General features: G+C 43.1%; 1 protein-coding gene across 2 annotated transcripts in view; it reads left to right on the top strand.

Moving 5' to 3' along the window:
- The window catches only part of LOC148021323 (Tetratricopeptide repeat (TPR)-like superfamily protein), a 127708-nt gene that overhangs the window by 71159 nt on the left and 31466 nt on the right, over positions 1-25083 (top strand). For both annotated transcript variants that reach the window (XM_087699195.1, XM_087699196.1), the window contains exons 8-9: positions 69-281; positions 366-980. In XM_087699195.1, coding sequence (XP_087555321.1) covers positions 69-281; positions 366-980 — 828 coding nt within the window. The remainder of the gene's footprint in view (positions 1-68; positions 282-365; positions 981-25083) is intronic.

Below are 25083 nucleotides of genomic sequence, written 5' to 3'. Positions count from 1 at the left end.
TTGTAGGCAAAACACTCCTTCCTTTTACGTTAACACTGTTTTAATGGGCATAATATGTGTTATTGCAGTCTGTCGATGGGAAGCTACTTGGCCATATGCAGCAACTCCTGCTGAAAGTTATGTGCCACACATCTGCTATATTAGCTATTCGAAGGGCCTCTGGTCCTGCTGGGGGCTCCTCAGACTCTCTAGTGCAGCTGGTAACCACTTGCTTTGTAAATGCAGCAGTTGCGTTTTGCAGGCTTCAGCACCTCTTTCCGAAAATATCCATAAAATTGCAGGTTTGAATATGAATAAATTAACATTTGGGCCATGCTTAGGTTTTCATTCTTTATTATTAAACTTTGTGCACACTGCATATGCAGGTTGAACTTCTGGTAACAATGCATGACATTCTTGCTGAATATGAGCTTTGTTGTGCGGGTAAGGGTTGTGAAGGTGGTGAAGGGGTCTTTCTTAAAATGGCCATCAAGCATCTACTCTCTCTGGAGATGAAACTGAAGAGTGGAACGTCTCAGATGGTAAATCTGACAAAAGTTAGTTCGGCCCCTGATAAAGTGGATGATTTTGCTTCAGAAGAACGTAGACTGTCTATAGAAGAGAATCTCTGCAATCCTGAAAATGAAGAGGTTAGAGATGCAACTGGAGACAGTGAGCTCATACAGGTTAAAACTTCAAAGCAGAAAGATACTGTGCCAAATTCTGAAGCATGTGCCGAGATACCAAGGAAAATAGACACCTCAGATGATGTTGAGGAACAAGCTTGTAATACCGAGGAAAAGAAAATGGACCTGGGTCTTGACATTGCTTTGGATCAGAGTTTTTACTGCTTATATGGTTTGAATCTCAGGAGTGGCTTGGAGTCTGCTGGTCATGATGGGTTGGCTGTCCATGCAAACACAAGCTTAGGGGATTATCAATCAAAAGAGCAATGCGCTGAAGTTTTCCAATACCTGCTTCCCTATGCAAGAGTTTGCACGGTAAATAAGTTTCTTTCTTATGGCAGTTGCGGAGAAAATTCTTTGAAAATGTTTATAATGTCATACTTAACTGAATAAGGGCCTGATAACTCAACATGGCATTGTTCACTGCAAATTTCATTCATACTTCAGTTATTCTTCTGTATGGCCCTTTCAACAGAGTATTTATACTTGCTGTTTATTGTTTACAATGTGACTAGATCCAGCGTTAAAGTTATCACAAGAAAGCAGGTTGATCTGTACTTATCCTATGCACATCAAAGATCTATAGCAGCAGATACAGTATAATGTGGTACATACAAATTGAGGCACTGGTACATGAGGAGAGGGTTGTGGATTATGTGTTGGAGCAGCTGTCCAGTCAGGCACTCGTTAGAGCAGTTGACTAGGATCCCTCTTTGTTAACTCTTGCAAGCCAGTTATAGTTGCAGCCTTTATTAAGGATGTATTTTCAGCATATTTTTCTCTTTGAGCCATCACAATCATTAAACTACCTCTATTTTAGCATAGTAGATCAGAACCTGCACATATTCCTTTCTCAGCTTTGGTTCTGGGCTCTGTGGATACCATGGACTGTCAGAATTCACAGTTTGTTTCAAGAACCTAGCATCAAGGTGTTCTCTTTTCGGCGCAGGAAGTGAATGTACAAACGATGATTCATGCACTCGATTTTGTCCTTCAGGTTAGTTTTGGCCTCCACAGGAGATCGATAAATCAAGCACTCCCCTTGCACGACACTCTTTGCCCACTTCTGTACTCCCTGCATTGCTTTCCTTACATGCATCTACTGTAGTGTTACTCAAGCTCTGCTCTAGTGGCAAAGGAGAGAGCATACTACTTGGCGCTGGCACGCTTAAAACCACTAAAACATTCAAAAATCTAGTGATTATATATTGTCTGGAGCCCACTTGATGAAATGCATTTTTCCAAAAAGAAATTTTGTATGTGATTATGTAACAGAATTTCACAAATTTTAGATTGCTCACTTCTATTTTTTGGACTATATCATTACAATGTGGGTTTAGTGGAGGGTATCACAACGGTGGAACAATTGCCTAGAACAAATATAGCAAGTCCTACTTTTTGGGTTGATCAATGCTCTTGCCACTTTTTTGTTTGTATTTTGGAAAGTAGGTTCTAGTCAATGAAAACTGAAGTGGACAGCAAAAAAGTTAGAAAGATAAAGGATTGCAGTGGGGATGCCAAACTTTGCATGAATTGAGATGTGAATGAACTTGGGTACATGATAAGTCCATATCCTTTGACCAGCTGGTTGGCTAGGGCACAGGTGGCTAAATGAAATGTTGGGCTATGAAATTGAGTTTAAACATAGACTCTTAACGACATTAATGGAAGTAAAATGAGAACACAAAAGTGGTGAGAGGCAAAAAAACAAAAGATAAGAAATTTCAGTAGATCTATAATGATTTATCGTCCATAGTACATACACAGAAGACAAAGTAAATGAAGAATAAGCTGAAAATAAGTAGAGCTTGATGTTTACATCAGTATGGGTGTCCCATATGGCATGACAAATAAGGGGTGACACATGACATCATATGTGAGGGGCTATGGGTAAATATCATTGTCATGTCCTTGAATGGTGAATCCCTTGGCTTGCTCTGCATATGGGGAAGGCATTCTTCATCTTATATGAGGAATAGGCAATTGTATTGGGAACAGAGCCAAAACAAGCCAAATGCTAGCCATCCATATGGTGCAAGAGAAAATTTATGTGGTCAATGCCCTCTTGTTGAACATAGCCCTTCGCTGGAAGTTGAGCCTTGTACCTATCTAGAGTACCATCAAAGTGGAACTTTGGCTTTAAGATTCACTTCATGTTCACTTTGATCACTTGACGTACAAATCTATTGACCAAGACCCACATTTCTAGGCCATGGATCTAAGCTCCTTCTCCATGGCCTAATCTACACAAGCATAGAAGCATTTGAAATAGAAGAGGAAATAGTGGTGTCAAGATAGGCAAGGCTTATGTGAAAGAATGACACCTGATGTTGTTGGATAGGAATAATAACAATGATGACCATTTGTAGACATTGAAATTTGAGAAATACCAGAATGTTAAAGTGTAGCAGCTCTAGAGATAGGAAAAGCGGTACAATGAGTAAGCTCTAGCGACACCATGGGAATGAGCTCTCTAATTTACTTGGTGTAGCTTTATCTTTACCTCAGAGGCTCTAGATTCATTTGAGGATTATCTTTTTGGACACATCCACTTTTGCAGCTGGCGAAAGTGGTTGCTTTGGCCTTAGTAGCTCACAGACAACTACTTTTGCAGCTTCCTACTACAATACTTGGCCATCTACTTACAGGTTTAATAGGAGGATCATGATGATGGACACCGTGGCTCACCTAGTTCCTTTTGTATATAAAATTACTTTAGGCACTTGTAGTTTGCGCATGTGAGGGTGGGTAACATTATATTTGCTAAGGTTTTGCTAGATACTTGCTTTGGCAAGAGGTATCTTTTTGTTCTATAATATGAGTTACTTGGTGTGTTTTGGAGCTCACTTTATGTCAATGTGTTGCTAACTTTGTCTCTTCTCTTTCCATGTTTCTATCGAACTTGCTAGAGGGCACCAGCTTTTTGCTGTGGCCTAGTCTTCATTGCATTCCAACCACTTACTTTGGTAAGCCACTCCCTTTACTTGCGCTCACTTCTACAAGCGGATATACTCTAGGCTTGCCTCAATCTTTCCTTCCCCTCTTCTTTTCCCAACTTTAGAGGAATGGTTTTAACAATAACTTGGTTAGCTCAAGGAGAGGAAATGGGTCATGAAGTAGTGCACAACTTGAAATTATTTTGAATCCAATTGCATTGCCAATGCCAGCCCCTATATAAAGCCTTGTCAAGGGTTACAAAATTTCCAACATTCACAGGACGGCTTCTAAAGGCCCAAAAGACCACTTGCACCGGTTCGGAAGCACATGCCTGAGCGGGAGATTGGATAGAGAGGATGCCTTCTTGGTCCTCTTCCCTCTACCTTGGAAGGGTTGGTTGACAAATGATACAACCAATTGCTAGCAGATTAGTCAGTTCATGTGTGAGTTTGTGCATGAGTTGTGGGCTGGGCACAATAATTGCCAGTGTTGATCAGTAGGCTGCAGTTTATTAGGGCTTGTTTGTGGCCAATTGTGCATTTATGGCTGGTCGACTGCATAATTTTCTCTGCTAGATTGCTCGCCTACCTAACTAGTCTTTTTGGCCTATTTATTGGTCACTGCTTCCTCCTCCTTAGTCATTCATCATCAATATACTCAAATATCTGCAGGTCCTGTTGGAGAGAGGGAGCTAGTGCTAGTGCCTATGCAGCTAGTGACTCACGTCGTTTCTATATTGTCTTTTGTCTTAGTATATGGATTCCATTTCCCGAGCATTCTCCTTCTAACTTCTTTTGCAATGTTCTTCTTTTCTTTGTAGTCTTTCTGTTGCAGGTCTGCATTCACACTGTTCCACGATTGATCAACCTTTTCCTCTCTGCTGCCGCCTAGAAGACCTATTTTTGGACAAAAACAGCCTGTTTCCAGCCTTCTACTGTCTGCATTTTGTAGCCAGCAGTCTGCATTTTAGTTTTGTGATCACTCTTTTCATAGTGTGGCTGCATTTAATGCTTAATCATCCTGCATTTTTCTAATTAGAGTCTGCGTTTTCAGCAGTTATTGCTCCTCCAGGCTGGTGACTGCATTTTCAGGTCCCGTTGGCCATTATCTTTGAGGTTGGTCCTTTTTTGGCTATGCTTGATTAGATTTTCCCCTTTCGTAGTAGTTGTTTTATGATCAATTGTCCTTTCCACTGTGTGTGAACTCTTGTTTTTGCTTTTGAGGTGAGCTTTCCGATTGAGGGGTTAGGTAAAGAAATGCTCTCCATAGAATACATGAAAACAATCGTACGCAAATGCACAGATTGATATAGAAGACAATTAGGATTAGGGGAATGTAGAGACAATGAACATAGTGAATACTGATAAATGAATATTGAATAGAATACAATGCTCAATACAGAAAACACATTATGCAGTGAAGAATATCGACCCCCAAACTCTTGTGTCTCAAGGATTGGGACATAGTATGAGCTGAACATAGTGAATAATATAGAACACAATCAGGATTATTGGAACGCAGAGACATTGAACATTATGAATAATGATAAATGAATATTGAATAGAATACAATGCTCAATGCAGAAAACACATTATGCAATGAAGAATATTGACCTCCAAACTCCCGTGTTTGGAGGATTGGGACATAGTATGAGCTGAAGCATGTGTCATACTATGATGGATCTTGAAATGCAGTAAGGCAGCCTCTCCGAAGGTGTCTAGCAACAACAAATGCAGTAGTGATGTGCTGGATGAGTGCTAGACGGGCAGTAGATTGGCTGAAAACAGCAAATACAGCAAAGAGGTGATGATGTGGCAATTGGTGATGCCTAGAATTGCAAAGATCTTGTGTAAACAACAATGGCCTGGTTGACCAAGAGTGGAGAGATGGTTAGAAATAGTTGAAATCTGTGAAGGATGTGTGAGGAGCAGACGCATGATGGTAGAAGAAATGGTGGACAGCTTTGGCTGAGATATCCTCTGGCAAGGTGTGGACAACAAAGCTCTAGCACCTCCAAGTTGCAAAAACAAGATTGTAGCCAGATGGAGGACAACATGCCTATTTATAGAAAGTTTGGGTTCTTCCAATTAGGGTTTGTGCTTATGGGATAGAGACACTCTCTACGAATACATTTCTTTTTATTAAGCTTTGGGACTGTTTTAATGAAGCCAATGCATTTTTAGAACAACCAATTGGGTCAAGAACACTTGCATGTAGGTCTCAAAGGACCAATAGCATGAAGCCTCAAATTGCCTCTTTTCTGTTGCATACAAATCAGCCTTCCTATAGATCCAAAATATTGCCTATTGTGCTATCCACTAATTAAAATCAGCAACCTTTCTCAATTATAGAGGCTTGCATGTACACATTCCAATGCTGTCATGCAAACCCTAATTGCTTGTTGGTTACACATTGAGAACAATAAATCAGCAACCATAACACAATCAAGTTCAAATCTAAGGCTCGCATCTCCAATTTCCTTCACTAGATGGTGCATGCATCGAGCCAACATGAGAGAGAAGAAACAAGGGAAAGAGAATTGTGCATTTCAACTCTAGAAATGCCCTATACTGTAATCATCAGCTGGTTTTAGGTTTTTGCAGCTGGCTGAAACCTTAATACACCCTGTATGCAGGTCGTCTAATGAAATTAGTGCCTTCCTGGCTGTAACCTATAGGATTAAATGCTGCTTATGCAGTTACTTGCTTCTTGAGCCCCTAACCATGCATTAAAAATGGTCACACAGTTGTATCAGGCCCCAACATCCGCTGCACACGAGAGGTTGCCCTGCAGCCCTAAAAACACAGAAAAACATATTGACAGGCTGTTCATGGTCCTTGACTCCTCTATCTATCAGGTCATCGTGCTGTCCTGAGGCTCCTATAGCTCTCTTCCCAAAATGGAGAGCTCTATGCTCAGATTGGCCCCAAACAACTTGATACAGCTTTGCATGGCATCCAAACTTAGCCAACTACTGAGTGTCAAACCTGCCTGTGCAAACTCAGCCTTTAGACTTGATTTCCAGCCAAGAATAATTAATGGAAATTGGAAAATACATGTCTAGGTCCAACTGAAACCTCCACCTAGGATCCAACTTGCAAACAAGACATAGACACGGTGTATCCATGGCAAAGAACATAAGAGGACGTGTTAGCAGACATTTGTGTCATGCCCAAGCATCTCCTGTCTTTGAGTCTCAGCCTAAGTTGAGGACATTAGGGAACTCTGACATTTTGTCTTCTTGTCATTTTATGTGTTTTGATAGAGGTGGCACCTTAACATTATAGTTTTAGATTGTTTAGGTGTGTGTTCACATCAGCAGCCTGTTATTTTGGGCTGTGCATTACAGTATTCAGGCTGCCCGCTTACAGTGTTTACACCATGATGCAGGCGATTTGGGATTTTTGGCAATTGATGCTGGCAACTGGCATTAAAGTCTGATTGGCCAGTTTTCTTGCATATTTTTGCAGCAGGTAGACCAGTTTTGGCTAGGCTGCCTATTTAACGAGCCCCTACTTGGCTGGTCAGGCATTCTTCTTTCTCCCCCTTTGTAGGTACTACATACTCTCCATCTTCTGGTGACTGCTCTCTATCATCCAGTGCATTCTCCATCATCAATTTGCTGGTGTGCCCTCACGTACACTTTGGGCTGCGTGTAGGGACTTATCAGCCCACTTTGTATTCAACATTCTATTCAGATGAGTGCAATTCTTTCCTTCTTTTTTCTGCCTCTATATCCGTCTCTCCCTTCCCTTCTGTCTCCATGTTTGTGTTCTTCCTCCATTATGCACTCTCACATGATATCATTGCCCAAAGAGAGGACCCGAAAGCTTTACAAAGAGGAGACTGCAGTCTACTTTCTGTTTTGCAGATTTTTGGCAAAGATTGCAGATTTTTTGCACTGTTCAGGCCTTCTTTGATGTGTGTGGAGCATCTGAGCACAGTGTTGCAGCAATGTAGCTGATGATTTCTCCTCCATTTGGGTGGACTGGCATCAAAATGCAGCAAGTTCTTGTGTGTTTTGTTGATACCTTGAAGGAAGATGGACTTTTGGTTCGATAGGTTTGATGAATCCAATGAGGAAACCGCCCAATATTTTGAAGACTAGCATTCCCATTAGTCAGAATGTTCCAAAGGCCGCTCCATTATTCTAGACTTGTTAGATGATGATTGGGGCTCCGATCCTCGGCAGCATGACATGAAACTGCAGCAAGTTCTTGTGCATTTTGTATATATGTTGAAGGAAGACACACTTATGGCTTGATAGGCTTGATGACTCTGACGAGGAATTGCCCAATATTTTGAAGATCAACATTTCCATTAGTCAGAATGTTGCAGAGACCATTCCGATTATCAAGATTGATACGAAGAAGATTGAAGATCAGAGCCTAGATTATCATTCGACAACTTGAGAAAAACGGAGTGGCCTTCCTTACCACCACCTTCTTTATATCTTTCTAATTGGGCTGCTATCAAAGGACCCCACATGGCCATTTTGACACCCTTAAAGCAGGTGTCTATTCTTTCCACATTGCCCAAGAAGGATTGCCTTGATGACACCAAGTACTTCCTTTGATCTTGCAAAGTGGAGTGTATATTGGATGCTTTAATCTATGGGATTTTGTGACTATCTCGATACCCCATCTTGTGGAGGATCCCCATGGCTCTTTGGAATCGGCTCAACTCTTGAGCTTGATTTTTTCTCTTTATGAGCCTGTAGGATTTAGTTATTGTTAATGTTAATCTAGACCACAATGGAGATTTGGACAAAGTTGTCTTCTCTCTATCAAATCAAGACCTTCACCCACTAAATCACCAGAGAGAAGAAGCTTTAAATATTATCACTATGATTCTCCTTCCATGAAGGATCATGTCAACAAGATGGAGGAGTTATGAGATGGGCTTGTGCAAAACTCAAACCTAAATGCATAACACAAACACAAACAAAGAAGAAAGAGAACTCTAAAGTGAATGAATCAATACTATAAATGAAGGAGAGAATGTAAAGAATGCTCAAGGGTAGAGCTATCCAACAGCTAGTGGCCTCTCCTGGGATCTGGTTGAGGGAGGTGTTGATGTGTGTTGTCCATCAGAGATGGTTCGAGTGCAATGACCAGTCCGAGCAGAGGTTGATAAAAAGAAATGTTGAAAACACAAAAACAACATGATGTAGATGATGGAAGCTGATCAACAATAGTAGTGGGAAGTTGGGTGATAGCATAGACTATGTAGCAACGGTTCTTGGGGGCTTGACAGCTAGTGGAAGAGGGCCGATGGGCTGAAACCTGCAAGACAAGGCGTGGGCTGAAAGGTGGGCAACCTGTCTATTTATAGATATGGAAGGATCCTTCGAAATTAGGGTTTTGCATGTGGGACATAGAAACTCTCTAGGACTGCAACCGATTTAATGAAACTTTTGGTAATTTACTGTTTTGGGACCTTTTAAAAGAGCTAATTAATGGATAATGAAAATTTTAAGCTCAACACCCCCTCTCATGCCCAAAACTGCGACTAGAAAAGGGACTGTAAGAAAAGCCCAAGCGCATTTTGACCCTAAGGCATCCCACCCCAAAGTAGCTAGGGTATTGGACAAAGGGTATACATCTGCTGCCCAGTGGCCTACTAGGACTGTAGAGGTGATGTTTATCTTACCAAGGAAGTCCAAGTAGTCACTCAAAGAGAATAGGGCATTGAACTAAGGGTGCTCATCAACACCAGTGGCCTACCAAGTCCCGTAAGATCGGATGGAACCACATTGATTTTTAAATTTTTTTTTAAAAGTTTTGAAAATAGAGATGGTTTGCGGCCTTTTAAGTAACTATGTTCTGCGGCAAGAATAAAAAGGATTGGTTAGATTTAACACATCACAAAACAAATAAGCTGACCCAACTACTAGAGATTGTTGATATAGAGCGAAAGGGTGAAGAAGGATGGTGGTGTGGTGGTAAATAATTGTTGGTGGATATAGCTGAGGATTTTCCCAAGTGTGCTTTGTACAATGAGATGTATAGTAGTATGCTACATGATGAAAATGCACATGTAGCATGTGCTATTTAGACAGTTTACCCAGTGGGAAAATTGTTAACTTGCCCAAGTGCCCTTTACAAAGGTGATGAAATCATGCAATGCAAAGGAGAAGGTACAACAAGGAGGGGAGGCCAATGTCGAAGACAAGTGCCAAATCTTATAGAGCACCATGAAAGGGTAGGAATTTTCTCTCAACCTTGGATGTCGATACCAAATGAGGAAGAGAAGGTTGATGTCGGTCTTCGTGTGGTGCCGAGAACCATGACGATAGATGAAGATGAGGATGAAGCACCCCAACTAGAAGAGCAAGGTTGTCCAATGAGTATGTGTATGAGTATGACTGATACAACAGAAGATTGAAGAACGAAGGACTAAGAATGTAGCCACCATCGTATACGTCCATCAACAAATATCTGCCAATGAAATGCTTTATTAGATGGAGAAGTGGTACTAGATGAAATGAAGAGCATGACCTAGGAATAGATGCAAAGAGGACAATGGGTGAGGAGCTAGTAGACCAATCAGCTAATCCTCTAGAAGTACTGAAAGATATAGGATGTAAGATTGTCCATGTGTCACATGTCCAACGGCCACTTGGGTAGGAGTAGATGGGGTAGTAGTAGGAGGCATAGCCCCATTGGACTGTCCACTAGGAGTGGAGATAGTTGCAGCGATCTATTGAGGTTTCTTAGGAGGAAGATCTTGGGCCTTGGTATGACACTCCTCATCCATATGGCTTGATCTTTGGCAGTATATGCAAAACCTATTTTTCTTGGGGAGTCGATACTAGATGGGTTTTGTTTCTTTGTTTTGTTGGAGAAAGGGGTGTCACCCTTGTTTTGACTTGCCTTCGCATCTTGTGAGTTTTTGCTATTGCCAGTCTTTCCTTGCGAAGAAGAGGCAACTAGACCCTTCTTTGAATAATAGTATGTGGAGGACTTATGGGGGCTTGATCGTGCAACCTCCCATAACAAAAGAACTGACACTCGAACTCATAGAAGGTTGGCAATCCATAGTCACAAGTGATGCAAAATGGGATGGGGATGGGAACGGGGAACGAACAGGAATTGTTGTTACTTGTGACTATATAGTGTGAAGAAGACTGTAGAGGCACCGCTAGAGTTTGCATTGAGGAAAACACAAAGTGTATGACTATGAGAGAAGCACAATGAGACAAACACAGATACAAAAAGCAAAACTCAAATCCTAAATGCAAAACTCAAAACTCAAACACAAATAGAAGAAGGGAGTGAAAGAACACAACTCTGAAGTGAATGAATGTTGTAAATGAACGTAAGAGTATATAGTGTGCTCAAGGGCAGAGCAGTGTGTCGGAGAGTGACATCCACCGAAGACGGATCCCAAGTCTATGACCACCAGTCAAAGTGTAGAACAAAGAGGATGTAGCAAATGCGGGTGTTAGAAGGGCCTGAAAAGTACCAAATGCAAGTAGGAGGAGTGTTGCCAGCAGGCAGAGTGATGTTACCAGCTGTTGCCAGGTGATGGAGAGGTCCAAATGCAGCAAGAGAAGGTCACCTGATGAGGGAGATGGGTTGTGAGTTGTTGCCTACACACTGGAGATGCAAACATAGGAGACAGATGATGGTGGAGATGTTGGCGATGAAGAATAGGGTCAAATGCAGCACATGAAAGGGCGCCAAGGAGTGGGCAACAACTAGGAGGAAGGCGCCAGGGCATTGCAAGGGTTGATGGAGAGAGAGGGCAGCAGTCGCGAAGATTGGACAACTAGGTGGTAGAAGATTGATGGCTGATGGAGAGAGAGTGACAGTAGTTGCGTAGGCTGGACAACCACGTGGTAGAAGACTGATGGCTGAAAGCTCCAGTGAAGAGTGAGAACTTGCACAAACGAGAATTGAGATTGAATGGGGGCAACCTGTCTATTTAAAGATGAGGATGGACCCTGCCAAATTAGGGTTTCACTAAACTCTACCAAATTGCTCCCCGTTTTTAGGGTTTTCATTAAATTAAGCTTGTTTTGGTGCTGTTTAAGTGGTTAATCAGCATAGAATGCATTTCTTAGCTCAATATCCCCTCTCAGGCCGCCCAAAAGAGGGTAAGAAAGAAAGGCCAACCCAGTTTGCCCAAGGTGTCCCACCCCAAAGCAGCCAAGACATCGGACAAAGGATGCATGGTGGCTGCCTAGTGGCTTACCAAGACTACAGAGGTTATGGTTATCTTGCCAAGGGAGTCCAAGTAGTCACCCTAGAGAGGACAGGCCATCGGATAAAGGGTGCTTGTTAGTTGCACAATGGCCTACCAATTTCCAAGCCCTACAAAGGCAACTGGAACTACAATGAACTTTGATTTTTTTATTTTTATTTTTTGATTAAGTGAGAGATGGTTTGTGGTTGATTGAGTAGAAGACAGGAGAATGAGAAGTGATGGTTAGGGCCAACCCATCACAAAATAGACAAGCTATCCATCCACTCGAGGATGTCGATTGAGTAGGAGGTGGGAGAATGAGAAGTGATGGTTAGGGCCAAACCATCACAAAACAGACAAGCTACCCATCCACTCGAGGATGTCAATGACGAGGGAATGGTGATGAAGTAATGGTGGTGTGGTCGACAAACTGCTTGTAGAAAGAGCTTAGGATTCATCTCGTGGTGCTCTAAACAATGAGTATACTACATGTTGTGAAATGCTCATGCAGTAGGTACCACTTGGATAGTGTCCCTCGTGGGAAAATTGTTCACTTGCCCAAGCGCCCTAGTACAAAGGTGATGAAATCATGCAATGCAAAGGGTGAAGATACAGCAGGGGGGGAGGCCGATGTCGAAGACAAGTGCCAAAACCTGTAGAATACCAAGAAGAGTAGGAACCCCCTCTTAACGTGGAATGGTGATGCCGAAGGAGGAAGAGGAGCCAAATGTCGGTCTTTGTGTGGTGGCGAGAACCAAGATGAAAAGAAGCATCCCGACTAGAAGAGCGAGGTAGAAGTCATTGCCATGTTAGCATCAAGAGAGATGCTGTACGATCCGCCTGGGGAGGGGAAGCCACCATGCTGGAAGAAGAGCAAATCTCCTAGGAAGATGAAACCATGAAGGGAACAATGCACATCCCATGGATCCAGCCTAGGTTGGACTAGACAAACCTATATGTTAGCCTTGCATTGAAAACAAAACTTGCAAAAGAGATCAATATCTGCAATCACAAAGGCTAGTAGTGAGATACTTAGAGAAAAAAAAAACTGAAATGGAAAATAAACTGAATGAACAAGTGCAACAATGCAAATGTGTATGTGTGTGTAAATGCAACAGAAGACTTAAAAATGAAAGGCTAAGTGTGCGGCCACCATTGCCTATGGTGAGGTGGGGAAGAAATCCTAAAAGGTGTAGTGGAGGTCCTAAGAATGGATGCATAAAGGGCAATAGATGAGTCTTTAGCAGACTAATGAGTCAACTCCTCAAGAGTAGAGTAGGATGGTCGTTGAGACTGTCAGTGTCCACATGTCTAGCAACCGCGGTGGCTGAAGGAGTAGATAGGGCAGCAATGGGAGGCATAACCCCACTAGACTGTGTAGTCGTAGTAGTTTGTTGTGGTTTTCTAGGTGGTAAACCTTGGGCCTTGGTACAACACTCCTCGTCCACATGGCTTGATCTCTGGCAGTGTGTGTAAAACTTATTTTTCTTAGGAATTTGCTGCCAAAGGGGTTGTGGTTCTTTGTTAAAGAAAGTGGTGTCACCCTTGTTTTGGCTTGCCTTCACATCTTGCGAGTTTTGGCCACTGGTGGTTTTCGCTCCCAAAGAAGAGGCAACCAACCCTTGCCCTTGTGAATAGATGTAAGTGGAGGACTTCTTGTGGATTTGATCATGCAGCCTTGTGTAACACAAGAATTGACACTAAAACTTGTAGAAGGTCGGCAATCTAGGTAGTGAGATAATCTGCTAAATAAAATGGTAGTATTTGTCGGGTAACTTGTTCAAAAAGAATGCAATCTGATCGTCATTTGACTTCGGAGAGCTAGCAGTGGCAAACTCTTCTAGTAAACGCCGATATTCGGCCAACTTGACTTTCAAATCATCCCCTTCCTTAATGGAAAACTCTTGGAACTCGAAGTCAATGTCTATATGCCAAGTATGATCTTTGGCTGCATAGCGGTCGATGAGATGACTCCAATGTTCCGATGCAAGAGGGAAGCGTTGTAACTGAGAGTGAAACTCGGGAAGCAAACCGTGCATCAATTGGACATTGACTGTGTGTTACATTAATGAATGCATGCAAGGTCACGATAATAAAATATGGGATACAATGGTATCCAATTTGGAAATCGAGATCCAAGGATATAAAAATAAGCTTGATTTCCAAATTATGAATATGGAAAGGGCCGATATTGCTTTAGGGAGGGAGTGGGTATGGGGATTGGAACCATCCTTAAAGCGTAGTTATCATCATAATATACTGGAATTTGAAAGGGATGGTAAGACTTTTGTGATTCAAGGTGAACATGAAGTATTTGATAATCCTTTGATGTGTTCCCCTGAAGTACAGAAGTTGGTGCAGAAGGAAGCTTGTGAGGTATATATGTTATGGTCTCTCCCTGTACAGGACACTTTTAATTCTTGTAATATAAAGCATCAATTTTCTTATGCTTGTGAGTTGAATGTAAATAATGAATTAAGTGCATTGTTAGATGAATTTAAAGATGTGTTTCCATATGATTTACCTACTGGCCTTCCACCAAATAGGGGTGATGTGAATCACCCAATTGACATAGATAGAGATACACGCCCTGTTTCTAAACCACCTTACAGGCTAAGTGAAACACAACACCAAGAAGTTGAAAGACAAATCAAGGATTACCTTGATAACGGATTTATACAACTCAGTAATTCACCTTGGGCTTCACCAATTTTATTGGTGAAGAAAAAAGATGGTTCTATGCAACTTTGTATTGATTATAGAACACTTAATAAGATAATGGTGAAGAATAAATTTTCTATGCCCAGGATGGAAGATCTCTTTGATCAATTACAAGGGGCAAAATTCTTCACAAAGATTGACTTAAGATTAGGCTATCACCAAGTAAGAATTAAGGCCTAAGATGTTCCTAAGACGGCATTTTGTACTGGATACGGGCATTGTGATTTTTTGGTGATGCCTTTTGGCCTCACTAATGCACCAACTACTTTTATGAAGCTGATGAATAGTGTGTTACGGCCCTATCTAGGATGCTTTGTAGTAGTCTTCTTGGATGATATCTTGATCTTTAGTAAATCAAGAGAAGAACATTTGGAACACTTACGATTTGTATTCCAATTGCTAAGAACCCATTCCCTTTATGCGAAGAAAACTAAATGTGAATTCTTCGCACAAGAGGTCAAATATTTGGGGCATATTATCTCGAAAGAGAGAATCAAGATGGATCCAGAAAAAGTAAGGGCAATTATTGAATGGCCATCTCTAAGGAACCTGGAAGAGCTGCAGATCTTCCAAGGTTTATTTGGATTTTATCGTAGATTCATTCAAGATTATGCCAAGATAGTTGTTTCAATGACGGACCAACTTAAAGAGAAAGGGAAGAGCTTTAATTGGGGAATAGACCAAAATGAAAGTTTTGAAAAACTTAAGGTAGCTATTGCTACAGCTCCAGTACTATTAATTGTGGATCCCAATAAACCATTCGTGGTTGAAGTTGATGCCAGTGATAGGGCAATAGGCGTGGTCTTATTACAAGAAGGTCGACTGGTTGCTTTTGAAAGCAAGAAATTAGACCGTGCAAAACGGAATTATTCCGTTTACGAGAGGGAGCTGTATGCAATAGTATATGCAATGAAGAAATGGAGGCACTATCTGTACGGTGCCAAACTTTTAATTTTGTCCGATCATGAAAGCATTAAGTGGCTTAATGACCAATCGGATCTACAAGGGCGTAAAGCCAGATGGGCCGAACTCCTCCAAGAGTTCGACTATGAGATAAGGTATAGAAAAGGAAAGTATATAGTAGCTGATGTGCTCAGCAGAATGCCCATTATAAATGAATTGAGTTTTACTCAGTTCACTTCCGATTTTCTTGAATCCTTAAAAGGGAAATGCTAGGTTGATCCGGCATATTCCAACATATGGGAAGCAATAGAAAATGGGAATCCAAATGAAAGGGCCTCCACTGAGAAAGGAACATCTGAGAATGTTCAACAAGGAAATGGAGCATCAGGGGTTGCTCAAATGGGATTCAAGTGGAAGAATTTCACCATTGATAATGGTTATTTACTCTACAAGGGTAGGGTATGTATCCCGAAAGATGAAGAAATAAGGCGCCAGATACTCTTTGAGTGTCATGATAACCCTAGTGCGGGACATCTAGGAGTTAATAAGACTTATAGTCTTATTAGAAGGCAGTTTTATTGGCTTGGAATGAATAAGGACGTCCTTGACTATATAGTCAAATGTAATAAGTGCCAGGTTAATAAATAGATTGAAAATGGGAGGACTTCTACACTCATTAGAGATTCCTTCGGGAAAATGGGAGAGTATCTCCATGGACTTTATTGTCACGTTGCCCTTGACACAGAGAGGGCACGACTTTGTGTGGGTTATTGTGGACAGGTTAACCAAAATGGCTAGGTTTATTCCAGCTTCTACTGATGTTAAAACACCAGAATTGGCTAGATTGTTCATAGAGAACATATATTGATTGTATGGCCTTTTGGAAAATATAGTTTCTGATCGGGATAGAAAATTTGATAGTCAATTTTGGCGTGCTATATTTAGGAAGGTGGATACTAAACTTAGCATAAGTACTGCGGAGCATCCGCAAACTGATGGGCAAACTGAAAGGGTTAATCAAATCCTTGAAGATATGTTGAGAGCATATGTAAGTAAAAGGCAAACTAATTGGGAAGAGTATTTACCGAAAGTAGAGTTTGTATATAATAGTGCCAAGCACTCTTCCACTGGATATAGTCCATTTATGCTAATGTATGGGTTTCAACCCAGAGCTCCTCATGTAGTAGGACTATATAAGGAAAAGGTTCAGGCAACAAAGGATTTTTTGGAGGATATGAATAGTATGTTAAAATGTGCTTAAGAAAATATGAAGAAAGCTCAAGATCGAGCTAGAGCTTATACAGATCCTCACCGAATAGACATCTCCTTTGAAGAAGGGGAATTGGTCTATCTTAAAGTGCCTAGACAAACTAAAACCATGAAAACGGGACGATGTCCAAAGCTTTCACCTAGGTATTGTGGCCCTTTCACAATACTTAAGAGGGTGGGGGAACAGGCTTACAAGCTCCAACTACCTATTGGTAGTAAAACACATCCAGTTTTCCATGTAAGCAAATTGAGAAAGAAGCTGGGTGATATGGATAATCTAGTCTTAAATGATAAGATTGAGGAGCTATTCAGTGACCAATCTATTCACATGAACCAGAAAGAATTTTAAATGTTCGTAATAGATGAACAAGGCATACTATTTATCAAGAATGTTTGGTAAAATGGAGAGATTGTTCAGAAGAAAGCTCAACCTGGGAGCGAGTAAGTACTTTAAGAAAAAGGTTTTCTGATTTACAGTTAGACCTTCCAAGTATCGTTTTGGAGGACGAAACCGATTCTTAAGGAGGAGGAAATGTTACGTTAATGAATGTAACATTAGGGGAAACAACATGAGAGATGACCGTCCGGGGGGGCCTTGGGCGCTCGTACGGTGTTTAGGGGAGCTTAGGAAGAAAGCGAGTTAATTTAGTATAACTTACTTGATATTGACGGCTGGCAGGGAAAGACACGTGTTGGATTGGAATTGTTTAGTTCCTTCCGGCATCTTCCTAAGCGAGGCTGGGTGGTGAATGAAGGGATCTCTCATATCTTTGGAACTCTACATTGTGGCATTGCAAACTTGCCATTGACAGATGTAATCAGGGTGGGCTAGGTGAGGGTCAGGCATGGGCTTAAGACCAACAATGAGGTCCCAAAGGCCCTGAGACTCAAGCACTTGCTGCATATAGTTCGACCAAGTAGTGAAGTTTGACCCAATGAAACAAATCTTGTCTGTGAAGGCATTCTTGGCCAAGGCAATAGGAGTGATAGTGCTTGAATAAGATGGATAGGGTGGGTACTACAAGGGGAAGAAGTACACTTGGGATACGAGAAGTGTGCATGGTGGATCCAAACGTGTGCATGGGATAACTAGGCATGGGTATTGTCACTGCATGAGGATCCCATGGTGGAGAGATAGGGACACGTGGAGCAGAGGATGGAAATCCTTGCGTAGGAGTGACCCATGGAAAATGCGATGACGCACCATAAGTGGAGGATGGAAATCCCTATATCTGAGAGGTCATGGTGTGTGTGTAGTTGGGGGTAGTGAGGGGAATGCCCATCACAGCCGTCCCAGGTGGAAAAGATGTGCCTACTTGAGGAAAGGTAGAGGGAACTATGTTAGAGGTGTCATTCCCTGTAACGAAGCCCCATAGTGCAAAGTGGCGGGTGGAAAAGGGTAGGTGACAATGTTAGCAGGTGGAATGCTCCCTAACAAGGCACCATGATGGGAAGTGTGAATATGGAATAGAGAACGAGAATGTGCTAGGAGTGGAGACAGAAGGTCCAACTCCCACTGTGGTTGAGGCATATGTGGAATGTAAGCCGAGGTTTTGAAATGAGTGGGATATGGCTTCAAGAGAAGAGGGTGGGATGGGAGTGAGAGAAGAAGAGTAATTGAATTGCTCAAATGAAATAGAATATGTAGGTATACTTGATGATGAATGTCTGCTTCTTGAGCCCCCTCTATTAAGATTTACATACATTTAACCATCCGGATCTTGCATACCAAAAGGCAAGAGCACCATCTCTGATACCATGTAAAGAAGACTATGGAGGCACTGCTAGGGTTTACACTGAGGGAAACACAATGTGTAGGATCACAGCAGAAGCACAACGGGACAAACACAGACACAAAAAGAAAAACTCAAACCCTAAACACAAAATTCAAAACTTAAACATAGAAACTCAAACACAAATAGGAGAAGGGAGAGAAAGAACACAACTTTGAATTGAATGAATGCTGTAAATGAATGTAAGCGTATACAGTGTGCCCAAGGGCAGAGCAATGTATCGAAGAGTGATGTCCACCTGAGACAGATCCCAAGTCTGTTACCACTAGTCGGAGTGTAGGACGAAGAGGATGTAGCAAATGTAGGTGTCAGAAGGGCTTGGAGCACCAAACGCAAGCAAGAGGAGTGTTGCCAGGAGGAGTGATATCGCTAGCTGTCGCTAGGTGATGGAGAAGTCCAAATGCAACAATAGAAGGCCACCTAATGAGGGAGATGGGCTGCTAGTTGTCGCCTACACACTGGAGATGCAAACATAGAAGACAGATGATGGTGGAGATGTTGGCGATGAAGAATAGGGTCAAACACAGCAGAACGGTGGGAGGCAGTGGGCGACAACAGGAGAAGGTGCCAGGCACTGCAAGGGCTGATGGAGTGAGAGTGGTAGCAATTGTGGAGGTTGGACAGCCATGCGATAGAAGAGTGATGGTTGAAAGATCCACTGAAGAGTGAGAACTTGCACAGATGGAAATTGAGATTGAATGGGGGCAGCTTGTCTATTTATAGATGAGGATGGACCCTCCCAAATTAGGGTTTCACTGAACTCTCTCGAAGTGCTCCTCGTTTTTAGAGTTTTCATTAAATTAAGCTTGTTTTGGGGCTGTTTAAGTAGCTCATCAGCATAGAATGCATTTCCTAGCTCAAGAATAGTGATATGGAATGGGATGTGGGATGGAAAGAAGCTTCTGTTCCTAGAATTCTCAAGTCCAAACATGATCGTCACTTGTGACTATGTGGCAATCGGGGCAACAAGATAGTGTGTTGAATGAAATGGAAGTATTTTCAAGTAGATTATTAAAAAAGGAAGTAAGTTGATCGGCGTTTGACTTTAGAGAGCTAATAGTGGCAAACTCAACAAGAGTAACCACTGATATTTGGACAACTTGACTTTTAGATCGCCTCCTTCCTTAATGAAAAACTCTTGAAGCTCAAAATTAAGATATATATACCGAGTGCGATCTTGTGCCTCATAGTGGTCAATGAGATGACTCCAATGCTCAGATCTGAGGGAAAAATGCTATAACTGGGAGTGGAACTAGCAACCCTTGCATTAACTCAACATTGGTTGTGGCATTGTGGGCTCTCCATTGATGGCTGCGCTCAGGGTGAACCAGGTCAAGGGTCTAGCATAGAGAGCTACTGGATCCCAAAGTTCTTGAGATTCAAGCACTTGTTGTATGAAGTTGACCAAGTGGTGAAATTCAACTTGTTAAAATGAGTTATCCGTGAAGGCCTTCTTGGCCATAGCAATAGGAGTGGTAGTGCTGTAAGAAAGATGATGTGGGTAATATGGTGAGTAGGGTAAGGGAGTGGAGTATGTATATTGGATCCAAATACATGGGCATGGTGACTACATGAGTAGTCCATGGAGGAGGGATATGGATACATGGAGCAAAAGATGGAAATCCTTGTGGAGGAGTGACCCATGGAGTGTGTGATGGTGCACTATAAGCAAGGGAGAGAAATCCTTGTGTGTAGAAGGTGGAGGAATGGGGAGGTGAGTGACCGAGGGTAGTGAGGGGGATGCCCACTGCAAGTGTCCAAGGGTGAAAAGAAGTGCTTACTTGTGGGTATGTGGAAGGCACAATGTTAAAGGGTGGCTTTCCCCCTAATGATGTACCATGGTGCAAAGTAAAGAAAAGATGTAAATATACTTGATGAAGGATACTTGCTTTGAAAGGCCCCTCTGTTGAAGTTTACATACTGAAAATCATTCGGATCCTATACACGAAAAGGAGAAACAGGAGAGGGTTTTGATTCATGCTACTCAAAGGGATTATACGAACTTGACACTCTGGGCCTGGCTGAGATAAAGAAGATGGGTCGTCAATTGTCCCAAATGTTGTATGTTCTCCATGATTGGAGAGGTGATCAATCTCACCAATCGGTTTGGATATAGTAGCAAATTTGATAGGAGGGGTGTAAGCTTGACTATAAATGATGCGCAAGTACTCTCCAAACTTTGTCACATGACTGAAATCTTGGAATAGGAGAAGAAAAAGAAGGTGAAGGTGAAGGTGAAGGTGGGATGTTGTCTTCCTTGGCAGGTGCATAATTCCTCCTTAGGGCCTCCGATGATGGAGAGGGTTGATAAGACAGTGGGATTGCGAGAAGGAGGTGTTTGAGACATAATGAAATAGTTATGTATCATTCATGTTTCAGAGTGCAGCGATGCGGAAGCGGACATAGACTGAGAGAGAGTGAACATAGAGAGGAGAGAGAGAGAGAGAGAAAAGGAGACAGTGTAAACACAGAAAATCTTCAGTGTAGTATGCTGTATAAGAGTGCAGAAATATACTTGGGGGCAGAGGAAATATCTGCGTATGTCTCCGACTTGATGACCTTGATCTCCGTCAGCCCGAGCACAGTTTGTCTCAGCCAACAGATCTCAAGATTAGAATCTGAAGTGAATGACTGGTGGAGTGTGCCACAAACTAGCTAAATCAGCTAGAAAAATAGAAAATAACTCCACCAGGTCGGCCGCATTAAATGCAGCCGACTGTAGTAAAACTGCCCCACTGCAGGCTGCTAGGTGGCACCTGCGCAGTCTGTTGACGTGCTCCGCTGTCCACCGACTGTCTAGGAAATGACTCTCTAACACCCCCTCTCAGACCCTGGACTGGTCAAAAGACTGAGGGATCGGGAATGCTGCCAAAGAAGAGCCTGGGGAAGTGCCTTTGTAAACAAATCTGCAAGATTATCCTCCGTCTTGTGATACTCCACATCAATGGTCCCATCCAGAAGCTTCTCCCAAATGAAGTGATACTGGATCTCAATGTGCTTCGTCCGGGCATGGAATACAGGATTCCATACCAAGGCAATGCAACTCTCATTGTCGCACCACAAAAGAGTAGGACGAGTCTGGGGGCAGCCAAGCTCCTCCAAAAATCTCTGAAGCCACACAACCTCACATGTGGTGGAAGATGCAGCTCGATACTCCGCCTTAGTAGAAGAAAGGGCTACCGTGAGCTGCTTCTTGCTACTCCAAGAGATAACACTTGTACCCAAGGTAAAACAGTAGCTTGTAGTAGACCGTTGGTGGTCCACATCAACAGTCCAATCCGAGTCACTCCAACCTGCAAGAACCAGATTGGAAGCATTTGTACCTGCGGGATAAGAAATCCCTAAGTCAGAGGTCCCCCTCAAATACTGAAGAATCCTCAGGGCAGCCTGCCAATGCACCTGTTTGGTTTCAGTCATGAACCCTGCCAAAAGACCCACAGCAAAACAAAGATCAACACGAGTGTTGAGAAGCCAAATCAAGGATCCAATCAACTGATGGTAGCGTGAAGCATCCATCACGGGAGAATCTAAGTGTGAAGTGGCCTTCCAATTCGGATCCATAGGAGTAGTAATGGGCCGACATGTCTCCATCTCAAAAGTCACCAAGAGCTCCTGAATTGTATCTCTCCTGAGAGAGGAAAAGCCCCCTTTGAGACTGATAAATCTCGTGACATAAGAAGAAATGAAGAAGCCCCAAATCCGTCAGATCGAATGTCTGATGTAAAGCTGTCTTGGTCTCTCGGACCTTCTGTGCATGATCCCTTGTCAGAATCAAATCATCAACATACAACACAAACAACATACGACCAACCTCGTAAGTGTGCACATAAAGTCGTGGATCGGCCTTGGAGCGTCGATATCCCAACTTCGACTGAAGAAACGAGTCAATCTTCTCGTTCCATGCACGTGGAGCCTGCTTGAGGCCATACAAGGCCTTCTTCAACTTGTAAACTTTCCCATCTAAGGATCCAAAGCCAAGAGGCTGCTCAACATAGATCTCTTCCTGCAAGTCGCCATTCAGAAAGGCCGACTTCACATCCAACTGATAGACATGCCATCTTCTATGGCCAGCCAAGGCAAGAACAACTCGAATAGTCGCCATACCAGCAGTGGGGGCAAAAGTATCATGGAAATCAATGCCTGGGCACTGAGCAAAACCTTTAGCAATAAGGCGAGCCTTATGCTTGTCCAAAGGACCATCGCTAAGGTACTTGGTCTTGAAGACCCACTTGACACCAATCACCTTTTTGTGAGAGGGACAAGGCACAAGAGACTAAGTGCCATTCCTCTCAATAGCCTCCAACTCGGCTTCCAAGGCCTTCCGCCAATGATTAGACTGCAAAGCCTCCTTCACAGAAGTGGGCTCACGATCCTGCATAACACGGGTCAGCAAACAATAGTTGGAGCAAACAAGCTCTGAAGAATGTGCTTGGATCCTCCGTGACCTCCGCGGTTCATCTTGCGGTTCCCACTCCTCAAGGACCCCCTCAATCCCTGAATCTCGAAGTGTGTCACGGGCCCAATGAGAAGGAGGCCGAACCTCTCCCCGTTGCTCTCCATGTCTGCTGAAGAGTCAGGAACATCCACCGACGGAAGCTTCTCGGGGGGGGGGGGGGGGTGCAAGTGAAAAATCGGAATCAGAAGAAGAATCTCCATCAAAAGACTTTGTGGAATTGTCTCGGGAGCCCAACTCTCCCCCGGATCTCCAAGAATGGGGTGCTCCTCACCCCCCTCTGTGGCCGGAACTTCCAGGAACTGCACATTGTGGCTCGTGTAGACATCCCGCTTGACGCGATCAAACAAACGATAACCTTGGGATTGGGAGTTGTAGCCAACAAAAACCTATCGTCGGGAAGCCACCTCGAACTTGTCATGCTGCGTCTTTGGAATGTACACATAAGCGTCACACCCAAAGATCCTGAAATAAGAGACATCAGACTTAGTCCCGAAGTAAGGCTCAAAAGGTGTCATCCTGTCAACGGCCAAAGTGGGAGATCGATTGAGGATGTGAACTGCGGTAGCCACGGCCTCGGCCCACAGAAACTGAGGTGTCTATTGGTGCTCCATCATGGTACTCGCTATCTCTATCACACTTCGGTTCTTCCGCTCCAAAATGTCATTCTCTTGGGGAATGTTAGCGTTAGCAAACTCCTAGTGAATGCCCCTATCTGCTAAAAAAGGAGCAAACTCATTAGACACAAATTCACCTTCCTTGTCTGAACGCAAGGTCTTCAGTCGCTGGCCAGAACAGTTCTCCTCAAAGAGAAGCCAATCCTTGAAGTGAGAGAAAGCCTCCGACTTCAAAGTCAAGAAATAGGCCCATGTCATCCTGTTGTAGTCATCTACGATCAACATGAAGTATAAGCTCCCCTTCAGGGACTCGGTCCTCATCGGGCCACAAAGATCCATATACAAGCTCCATGGGTGAAGTAGACCGCCTAGAAGCTTTGTTGGGAATTGCATCCTGATGTAGTTTTCCATGAATGCAGGAGACACATGGTTGATGGCTCGCCACTATGTCTGGCAATCCTCAGAGAAACGACCCTCGCAACGCCTTCCGAAGGTACACATAGTTTAGGTGACCAAACCAAGCATGCCAAAGCTCGGACTGTGTCTGAGAAGTAAGAAGAAGTGAGGTAAGAGCTGGGGAAGACTTCAACTTGTAGATGCCATCCTCCTCATACCCTGCAAAGAGAACCTTCCTCGATCCACGATCAAGGACGCGAACAATATCACTGTCAAACTCCACCAAGAGACCAAGAGCACAAATCTTATGGACCGAAAGCATATGATATCCCAAGCTTGGCACATGCAACACCTCAGAAGTGTGGGTACCACCACATCCATCTGGAATAAGCTGCATCTCACCCCGCGCAGCAATAGACACAGAAGAGCTATCTCCAATGAGAATCTGCCTACGTGAAGGTCGCAAATGGGCAACACCATCGGAAGGAGTCATGTGCAGTGAGGCACCATTGTCCACAATCCACTCTCGAGCCTGGGGAGCTGTCATCGCAGCATCAGAAGTCTTCGATGTAGAGTCCTCAATGACTGCTAAGTGTAGAAAAGCAGTTGATGAGGGTGCAGCCACCGCTCCAGAATCCTTCGTGTTCTTCTGCTTGGTGCCCTTCTTGTCTTGGTCGGGGCAATCCTTCTTCCAGTGACCGATCTTATCACAAATATGGCAAGTCGATTCCTTCTCCTTGTCCTTCTTGGATTTGTTGTCCTCCTCCTTTTTCTTTTGGTCTTTCCTCTTCTTTTGAGAGGCTTGACCAACCAAAGCCTCCAATTTGGAAGCATTCTGTCCCTTTAATTGTTCCTCTTGGTCCAAGACCATAGGAACCAACTCTTCCCAGCAAAGAGCGGAATAAAGGTACCGAATCGTGGCGGCAATTGGGATAATAAAGTGATCGCCATGTCTTTGGAGGAAATAGGCTTTCCCACATTTTGAATCTGCATCTGAAGCTGTGAAGCTTGTTGATGTGTCCCGAAGCGAAGAAGACTTATTCACGGACAAGGTTTGCATCTGCACCTTCAAAGAAACCCTCTTCATCAGGGTCATCGGGTTGTACATCGAAGGCCATGAAAAAGTAAAATCTGCAATG

This window comes from Lygodium microphyllum, chromosome 18, assembly GCF_053477565.2.
Source record: "Lygodium microphyllum isolate KBCC chromosome 18, Lygodium_microphyllum_v1.1.10, whole genome shotgun sequence".
Classification (NCBI taxonomy): Eukaryota; Viridiplantae; Streptophyta; class Polypodiopsida; order Schizaeales; family Lygodiaceae; genus Lygodium; species Lygodium microphyllum.
This window is presented reverse-complemented; position numbering and strand designations above follow the sequence as displayed.